Genomic DNA, 10781 nt, shown 5'->3' on the forward strand with positions numbered 1-10781 from the left:
ACTGAAGTATCGTCTAACGTGGTTCATAAGCGAGTCGGCCACCCAAGCGAGTCGGCCACTTTGTACCGTCGCGTCAACTTCAACACGTTATCACAGTCTTTTATCACAGTCAATCAACTATTACAATATACCAAATTAATTATTAGAATCGCTACTATTACTTACACTATCTATCTTAACTACGCAGGTACGAGCGTTGTGTCTAGTCTGCTTGCAACGCCCGCACCGCCGCTCTCCTCGCACCCTCTTCGACGCACTCTCACCATCACCACGACTGCTACCCGCCTGTTCAGCTAATACTTCTTGTACTTCGCCTACAGTAAGAGTCTCTTCTGTCCGTACGTATCGCCGCTTGCGGTTCTTACGCTTATTTACTGTGTCTAGAGCCTCTCGAAGAGCAGCTACTTCCTCCCTCATAAGCGTCATCTCATGTGCTATTTACTAAGCCCCTTTACTTAGCTGCTCAACCTTCTCGTCAAGAGAATTTGCAGAAGACCCAAGGCGGTTTCTTACTCTCTGTCGAATAAGAGTACTTTGAGCCTCAACCTCGCGCGCATTGCGTGGTGTCTGCGCCTCCCAGGCGGCTGCCTGTCGCGGTAATTGTACTAGCGTCTGCACCACCACATCAAGCTTAGATAGCACAGCCTGTAGGTCGTGTGGGACTAGTCCAGCGCCTCTGAAGCTAGCTTGGATATTCTCCTTCGCTATAGACTGCTCAAAAGCAGCCTTAAAGGCTAGTAGGAAGGTTTCCTTGCTAATATAGTGGGTGCGGTTGCGTGCTAAGCCTGAAACAGCGTCGCCATACTTACGCTTCAACGGCGAGAAGCAGGCGACGTTAAGGGGCTGCAAAAGGTGAGACGAGTGTGGAGGCATGCAGAGAAGAATAATATTCTTCTCCTTGCAAAGATCTTGAAAATCGATGGAGCAGTGGCTCTCATGGCCGTCAATAATAAGCAGTCGATACCCACCTACAGTATGCCTCCCTGTATGGGTATCAAAGTGCTCTAACCAGGCAAGACCAAGCTGATTATTCGTCCACCCATTAGGACTGACTTCAAGAACCCAGTTGGCAGGCAAATCCTCAAACTAGACGTTGATAAGCACCTTGCCCGCAAAGACAACGAAGGGTGGTAATCAGCGACCTGACGCGCCCACGCCTTGGATCACAGTAACCTACTTACGGTTGCCTAGCTATACCCGTTTCTTTTTCCTATATCCTTCTAATGCTGTGATAACTAACTATGATAAAATCTTGCCTATTATAAAGCCAGTTTCGTTAAAGTTGTAAATATCATCGTCCACAATACCCCACTTCTGCTTTGTCGCCTGAACTAAGTCAAACCAGCGCTGGATAGCCACTGGATCGTCGCAGGCGGCTCGCTGGTGATCATAGGGACGGCTCTAGCGCGTACGGAGCTCAGGAGTCCGCTTAACAAAGTTGTCAACCCAGTTCTTGCCAACAGGGTTGCCACCACGCTCCTCTAACAGTTTATCAGCTATTGCTCGAACCTTAGCCTTTATAGGGGCAAATCCTCGCGTAGACTCTTTAAGAATACGCCTAACAATAGCCTCCTCTTCTAGCTTATTTAGGCGCTTTGAATTCCGTTCGCAGTCGCGTCGAAAGCGCTTTCTAGCGCGTTGGTCTTGGAGAGTAGTTCGAGGCACGTTATAGATAGAAGCAGCACGTCTTTAGCTTTAAACACGTTTCGATCGGACGTTGAAAAGAGCAAGTTAAAGATTAGATTTAGAATAGATTAACAAATGATTGTGTGGTTAAGACATAACGCGTTATAGTGTTAACGTCGACGCGCCGGTACAAATTGGCCGACTCGCTTGGGTGGCCGACTCGCTTATGAACCACGTTATATATATAGCTAAAATGATCTATATGATATAATAGATCAAAACACTATTATTCACATTTAATAGAGTCAAATTTAGTTTTTATAAGATTTTAGTGAAAGGAAATTCTTATTCCTTAGAGCCTTATTTCCAAATATATAAAGAGTTTATTTGCCTTAGAAACTAAATTACTATCCTTCTCCAGCTATAATAGTATCTTCCATAGTTCTAATTAAAGCTGAGTTCTTATCATCCGGTTTTCAATCAATATCCAAAATATAATGCTCTAGGCTTATAAATAGTAAGGCCACAGTATTATTATCATCTCTTTCTATATCAGTGACAGCTTATTGTAGGTTTGAATATGAACTCCCTAATTGCAATATGGAGATATTGATAATAATAACTTAATAATACTAGTCTTACTGGTAGAAGTAACAACTAATTTCTAATCTATATTGTACTTATATTGAAGACTTATACTAACATATGAAGGTTTATATCTTTTTATAAATACAATCATGTTTAGTTTTCAATTTAAAACTTAGAACTTGTTGATAAGTCTAATGTTATTATTTGTTTTTTCAATCAGATTTGAAACATTATTATATAATATAATACTACTCTTTAATTTTATAGCTTCTATATGGGTATCCCTACTAGGATTCAAGAATACTTCTTTATTATTTATAACTCTAATATATTCTCTTCAGTAATTAAAATATTCTCTAGTATAGCGGTATTATATAGTAACTACTTAAGTACTATTATTTTCTAAATTACTCCTTACTTCACTACTATGTACTAGTAACAGTTTGTGATTACTATAATTATCTATTCACTTCATTTAGCGCTCCTCTTTACTTTTTTACTACTTTCAATCACAGATATATTATATAGACTTGATTTCTCTTTAGAACTATCTTTGTTTTCTAAGGTATTAATATTTCTCGATTACTAATTTTACTTCTAGAATCTTTCTCTAGGTTAATAATTATAGTAGTTTTATCTAAGCTCAACAAAGTAAGTATTTCTCTTATATTTTTAGGTTATTCAATTATACAAGTGTCTCTCTATTATCTTATAGTCTCTGGAGTTTAAACTTCTATTTGCTTTAGAATCATATTCATTATATCTATTTTTACTGATAAAGTGTAATAAACAACAAGTAGATACTTCACTATTTAGTTTGATAATAGATAAATTGGTTATTGTTTAAAAACTAAACTTTTAAAAGCTCTCATTTTTCCTATATCAGGTATTTATAGATATTCTGGATATTAGGAAGATGTAAATTATGTGTAACTAACAATAATTTCATTGTTTAAATAAAAACTAGACAAAAATGCCTTAATCCATAAGTGCTTAGGTAAGTTGCCTGGAAATAACAGAGCTCTAACTTTGTTTATAAGTACTTTATTGTATATTTTAGTAGCACTATATTATTTCAAAGTATAAATACTCGAATATCTTAGATTGTTACATCTAGGAATAAAGTAATTATTTAACTTTTTACATTTAAGTTCAATACTTATTTATAGAGCTTTTACTTTATTATTATTAAAAGAGCTATCATTCGTGTGAGAACTACTTAAGACTTATAGCTCTGGTTCTTTCACTTTGTTTCTGATCATTGCTATAGTACTGTTTCATCTTCTAATCATTTATTACTAAGGATATAGTAGGACTTTTTTCAAGAAGCAAAACAGTATCTATACTATTTCAACGTTTCATATATAATAAGGTTATATGGATCTATATATATAAGATCTACGCGATTAAATACTTTAGCAGAAGATCATTTACTTATATTGTTAGTAGATTTAGCTAATATAAATAATATAATGATCGAAAGTAACTTAACTAGTATTTATATCGTCTAGATCCAATTTCACACCCTTAGTATTACTAATGAAGCACTTATTAGCGTTTGGATTTAAATGCATTAGTCTAGAACATAATAAAACTATAGAGTTAGTGTCAACTACTACTTCTTCTTTAGAAGTATTGATATTATCTTCTAGATCATTACAAGATAGTATAGGGTCTATATAATTACTAGTTTCTACAATAAATTCTAGTTCTATATTATTATTTTCTTCTATAACGTGGTTCACAAGTAAGTCACTAACCTAAGCAAGTCGCTAACGTCCTACTACTACATCTACATCAAAACTTTATTATAGTTTTTTTAGTATAGTTAATAAACTATTGCAATATACTACATTAATCATGAGAAATGCTACTATTACTTATACTATCTATCTTAACTGCGTAGGTACAAGTGTTATGTCTAGTCTACTTGCAACGCCTGCACAACTACTCATCTTGGACCCTCTTTTATATACTCTTACTATTACTATAAGTACTACTTACCTATTTTGCTAATACATTTTATACTTTGCCTCTAGTAAGAGTCTCTTCTATCTAAACGTATTGCCGCTTATAGCTTTTACCCTTATTTAACTTATTAAATGCCACTTAAAGCGTACCTATTTCCTCTATTATAAGCGTTATGTTATATACTACTTACTAGGCCTCTTCACTTAGCTATGTAATCCACTTAGTAAGTAAATTAGTAGAAGACCTATAGCGTTTTCTTATACTCTCTTAAATAAGACTAATTTAAGACTTAACTTTACGCGCGTTCGTAGTATCTGCGCCTACCAGGTAGCTACCTATTATAGTAATTATATAGGTGTCTATACTACTATATTAAGCTTAGATAGTAAAGCTTATAGGTTGTGTAGGACTAGACTAGCGACTCTAAAGCTAGCTTGGATATTCTTCTTCGTGATAGACTGATTCAAAACAGTCTTAAAGGCTAGTCGGAAGGTCTTTTTGCTAATAAAGTAGATGTAGTTGCGTACTAAGCCTAAAATAGCGTTGCTATACTTATGTTTCAATAGCGAGAAGTAAGTAACGTTAAGAGGCTATAATAGGTAAGACAAGTGTGTAGGTATATAGAAAAGCATGATATTCCTCTCTTTGCAAAGATCTTAGAAATGAGTAAAGTAGTAGCTCTCATAGCTATTAATAATTGGTAGTTAATACCTACCTATAGTAGAGCTCTTTATATAGCTATTAGAACTAACTTTAAGAACTTAGTTGGTAGGCAAACTTTTAAACTTAACGTCAATAAGCACATTGCTCATAAAGATGATCAATAGTAGTACTTAGTAACCAAACCCGACTACGCCTTAGATCATAGTAACCTACTTATAGTTTCCTAGCTCTATCAACTTCTTTTTCTTGTATTCTTCTAATACTATAATAACGAACTATAATAAAATCTTACTTATTATAAGGCTAGTCTTATTAAAGTCATAGATATTGTTATCAATAATACCCTACTTCTACTTTATCGCCTAGACTAAGTTAAACTAGCGCTAAATAGCTACTAGATTCTAATAGGCGGCTTGCTAGTAATTATGAGGATAGCTTCAGCGCGTATAAAGCTTAGAAGTCTACCTAATGAAGTTATTAACTTAGTTATTACTGAAAGAGTTCCTACCACGCTTTTTTGAAAGTTCATTAGCTATTACTCAAAGGTTAAGCTTTATAGCCATAAGTCCTTACGTAGACTCTTTAAGAATACGCTTAACTATAGCCTCCTCTTCTAGATTATCTAGACGCTTTAATTTTAGCTTACAGTTGCGTTAAGGGCGCTTTTCAGCGCGTTAATTAGATAGAGTTTTTATAAGACTTTATAGATAGTAATAGCAAAGTTTACACTTTAAATATGTTGCAACTAGACGTTAAAAAGAGTAAGTTAAAGATTAGATTCAGGATATATTAATAGATAGTTGCGTTATTAAGACATTACGCATTATAGTAATGAAGTTAATAGGCTAGTAGGGCGTTAGCGACTCGCTTGGGTTAGCGACTCACTTATCAACCATGTTGTAACTAATATTATAGAAAATAACAATCTAGAAATTAGTAATAACATAAGCTCTGATAGTTTTCTTATATTCAATAATAGCAATAATCTCTGTAATTATGTTACTTTCACTGAAGAATACCTAGCAATATATAACTATACTAAAGACCTTTTATATTCCACACAAGGGTATATCAATCTGAACAATGTTACGTACTCCATTAGCAATACTAATAGTAAAAATTGAGATCTATAAGATATAAGCACTAAAAGGGCTTGTTTAATCTATTAAATTACTTTTATATGAGCTAAAGTAACTCGGAATATTACCAAGAAATACATTACTAAGGTTTATATTAATTAGATATTATGTTTATGAATATAAGTAGGCTTATTTCTATTGAAACTTTTGAGAATTATATACACTTGAGAATTCAAGTAAATGGTTTTTGAAAAAACCTGGTAGAAAAATAATTATAATGAAAAAAGTAGTATAAAGTTTGATAACTATACCAGGAAAAAACTAGAACTAAGAAGCTTAACATAGTTTCTCCATTAATACTACACTTTTTAATAGTATAATACTAATAATTTCATTATTAAATAAAGCTTATAAATATGAGAAGCTAGTTAATTATTCTATTACCATATGTTTTAGAATTTGATCTGTAAGGCTTAATAAATTAGAATACAATGATGCTATATAGTTAACTAAAAGAGTACTACAAAATTAAGTTAGAGCTTTATTATTAGTTGGTAAATTATCTAAAAATTGAGAAGATGAAGGATATTTACCTATTCATTAACCTATATAATGAAATTTGATTTACTCTATAGAATTCAAAACCTCTTATAATTCAAATTATATATAAGTACCTGACATTGTTCTTATTATTAGTGTTTAGGGTTTATCTTTTAATGAAAAGGCTAATTTCTATTTTCAAACTAGATAGTTAGGTATCTACTTCTTATTCATTAGAGTCTATTATTTATACTATATATAAAATGTATAATATTTAAACTAAAAAATATCCAAATTTTCAGAATCATCAAATAATATAGAGAGAATTTTATAAGCCTATAGATCTGGATATCATAAACGAAATATAAAAAGATTCAAGGTAGGTAGAAGACTTGATTTTTCTTTAGTAGAAATAGAAGATAGCCAATAGAGCTTTCATTTAGCGTGTAGGCACCAAGATATAGATAAGTACATTAGATCACAAATAGTATTGTATAATAGTTACTATACAATCGATTATATTATAGCTAATAGAGTTACTATATACAATTGCAGATCGACTCTTTTATACAACGCTATTACATAAAAATTGAACCAGATTTAGCCAAACTAAAAAGCTAAAATAGATTATAGACATACTGTAAGATATTACTAATACATACGTACTAATGTACTTAATACAGATAACTAGTATAGCGAATAGTATTTTAGTTAGAAATCTTCTATTTATCACTTGAGAAGTAATTAATCTTGATATGATTGGATAATCAATTAAAAATTTCATGAATTACTTAAACACTTATTTTTTATTATTAACTATATAGATTAGTGATAAATGTTATTAGCTACTTTTCTTCAAATAGACCTTCTACTAAATGTGAGAATCAGAGTGAATGTTCGTGTTACTAAGACGGCCTTCTACAGTAAAGTGGTAATAAAGCCACACTCTTGCTACTTGACAAAGGTAATTGAATTACAGTAAGAGTGAGTAGTAGTTATTATAATCTAAACCGATCAGTCAGTTAGTTAATTGGTTAGTGAGTTTTATATGATGTATAAAGGAGGCAATGAAAATTACTGTAGAAATTAAGTTCCAATACTAACTAATAATATAATATTAGTAATATATTGAAAACTGAAATTAAGATAAGTATATTAGATTTCAATAGCGGTGATCTCATGAAGCTTTATTATAGTAGTTATGACGCAACTACTATGTACTACTGAAAGGCTATTCCTTATTTAGAGTCAGTTAAGGTAGAACGTACTATTATATTATTATTAGTATCTCTAGTATACTTATATCTCTGATCAAAAGCTACCAATAAGAGATACTCAAAAAGATCGAATCTAGCTTCGTAAAGAAGAAAAAAATGTATAAATTCCTTCACTAACAATAATAAAGAGATATATGTACAAAGTAAACTAATTACGCTTTCTAGTTCATACTCTATTAGTATAGTTACTTTACCACTATAGTAGGATACTTTCTATGATAGGAGCATATAATAATCTATGATAGGTAAATAATAAACCTGATGATGAAAATAAAAAGAAATAGTATAAGTTAAGTTATTATCATATTGCCTGGTAAGAGGTGCTTATTGAGTTTGAACTCTTACATTAAGTAGAAGTTTAACTTGAAGTAAAATCCCTAAGTAGTTTGAGTGTTTGAAATACTAAGGCTTTAGCTACTAACAGCTTGGTAATAGAATGTATAGTCTATTCATAAGGTTTATCTATTCCGTAGTACATTATAGAAGCCTATCTAAGTTTATTGAATAATTATTATAATTCAATCTTCTTATCCTTATATAACTATAAAGCTATAAGGTAAGCTTGTAACTTTCTACTTAGAATAATCTATTCTATCTTTTCTCTAGAAATTTCTTATTTAGCACTAGAGTAAAAGGATTATTTAGCACTATCCCTATTACGTATAAGCGTTATTTTCTATCCTAAATTTGGTTAGTACGAAATATATCTTTAAAGATATAACTACAAATTAGTGTGTTAGAACTGCTAAACACTTTAAATCTATTAATCAAGAGTAGTTAGATTGATGATACGATAGGTAGTTGTTATAGGATTTGTTATTTATTTAGTATTAGCGTTACTGGTTATTACTATCCAATACACTAGTACTAGTGTACCAGAGATATATTATAGTATATCAGTAGTCACTGTTAGTTTTTAGCTCAGCTGAAATTTTTCTTACTCATATTCAATAGCTTTCTTTATAGGAACCTATATACACCTCTATATAATAACTATTATATCTAGAGTATTCACTATTGTATATTAATTCTTATACTATACATCTAGTAGTGTAGTTTCCTAATCTATAATTAAGTACCTATATAGTAAATTATAGCTTTGTTAGCTAAATTCTATTTTTCTAAAGAAATGATCAATAATCCCTCTTACTCTACCTCTCTTTATAGGAGATAAACGTAGCTAGGCTACCTATAGCTTAATAGAGAACATACTTTATTTATTACCTATTGAGGTCTATTAATAACGATAAAGCTAGAAGCTATGTATCTAGTATTTAGAACTTTATTAGTGTGATACACACCACTAGAGTACTAATCTATTAGTACCTTAATCCTTTCAAGACTTTATAAGGAAAATATAGTTCTACTTTAGTTTAGGTTTAAGCTTTTAATAGAGATAGAGATAGTAGAAGAAGTGTTTTTTATATAAAGTATATGTATAAAAGCCTTTCTAAGTCTATATATATATATATTTAATCAATAAAAAAGGTTTTAGTCGAATGCTTATTAGGTTTATAGAGAATAACCTAGAGCACGATGTCAAACTATTTGCATGTATTAATAGTATTAGGTAAGAATATCTGTAGTATTACACTCTTCTTACTCTTCTTACAACATAATAAAATAATAAAGTTTCTATACGTTATCTTCTTTCTAGGAAGTAGTAAAGTACTTATAAATAATATGTTAAACATATACTAAATAAGAGCTGTAAGAAGGCTAAAAAGATCTTTTTTACCTATATAATTTAGATTATTAGATACCTTAAAAACGCGTTCTACTTAGTATATACTAGTAGTTAAAATCCACTTTGGAAAAAAAAATTACGATTTTTCAAAGTTACAATATATTCTGAGGATAAGTAATCTACAATCTTACTATATTTATAGCGGTCTATTTTGTATACTGTCATAGTTATTAGATGAACTTATATCTTTAGCTAATATGTTATACTATTCAACTACTTTATAAAACTTAGATTGTTAAATCTAAGTATAAGTTAAGATGTAATAGTAATTTACTATTATATAAAACATGGATATTTTGGAATCTAAGTAGTAATAGTTATTTTGCTTACGAGTAGACGTTCTAGTTTCGTTATCAATCTATAGTTACTTCTAAGCTTATTATATTCCTTAGTATAGTACTATAACTATATGAATCTTAAGTTATTAGCTCTAAGTATTAGGTTTTCATAACTTCTTATTTATAATAGAAGTAAATAGAAACATCCATCAAGCTTATATAGATATAGAACATACTTCTAGAAAAATATATTAGAATACAAATCTTTCTTCAAACTATACAGAATTGAATTGGTATAACTAGATTTTAGTTATTTAAATAATATAATACCTAGTAGTTTTTATAAGGTATAAGTACCTAAGCTGAATAAAACTTATTCAATATCACTAACCATTTTTATTTAGATACAATGTAAAAACTAGCTATGATAACTCGGTATTGTTACTTAAAGTTTTGAAAACTTGGTTCATATTCTTACGTGCTGGGTTTATAACATGATATAAAACTTCGGCAGATTATCTATGTATTAGTACTTTAACTATTTAAAACCTGGTTTCAACGAAATATTATTAATACAGTATATACAAGTTAGTGCTATGAGAACTAAGCATTAATTTATAAACTATAAATCTATACTATTGTAGTTTTAGCTAACTTCTAAGATATATACTTGATATATCCATCTTTTTTAAGTTACATAAGCTTAAGAGGATTAAAAAACTATAACATTTAGGCTATTAGAATACAAACTCTACTTAATAACGAGAGCTATTTCTATATTTTAAAGTCTAATGTAGATAATAATATAAAAGTAAAAAGGGCTTTTCTTGAAGGAAACAGCTTTGAAAGCTTCTAGTCTAATTCATTTAATATTGAAACATAGATATATACTATAAAGTTTTTGTATGAAAAGTTCTTTCTTATTATAGAATAGCTTAAAAAACTCATATAAGGCTGAATGTTTCAGTAGGAAGTTTATCCTTTGTAAACAGTGAATTTAACTATAGCCCCT

At 30.5% G+C, this 10781-nt stretch overlaps 1 protein-coding gene across 1 annotated transcript; it reads right to left on the minus strand.

Moving 5' to 3' along the window:
* Nucleotides 1-618: 618 nt before the first annotated feature.
* On the minus strand, nt 619-1068 carry SETTUDRAFT_51606 (uncharacterized protein; the record flags this gene model as incomplete). The annotated part of the gene is made up of 1 exon (XM_008029989.1): nt 619-1068. A coding segment is annotated over one exon (450 nt), but the record flags the coding sequence as incomplete, so codon positions are not given.
* Nucleotides 1069-10781: the final 9713 nt, after the last annotated feature.

The sequence above is a fragment of the Exserohilum turcica genome, assembly GCF_000359705.1.
Source record: "Exserohilum turcica Et28A unplaced genomic scaffold SETTUscaffold_4, whole genome shotgun sequence".
NCBI classification, from domain to species: Eukaryota; Fungi; Ascomycota; class Dothideomycetes; order Pleosporales; family Pleosporaceae; genus Exserohilum; species Exserohilum turcicum.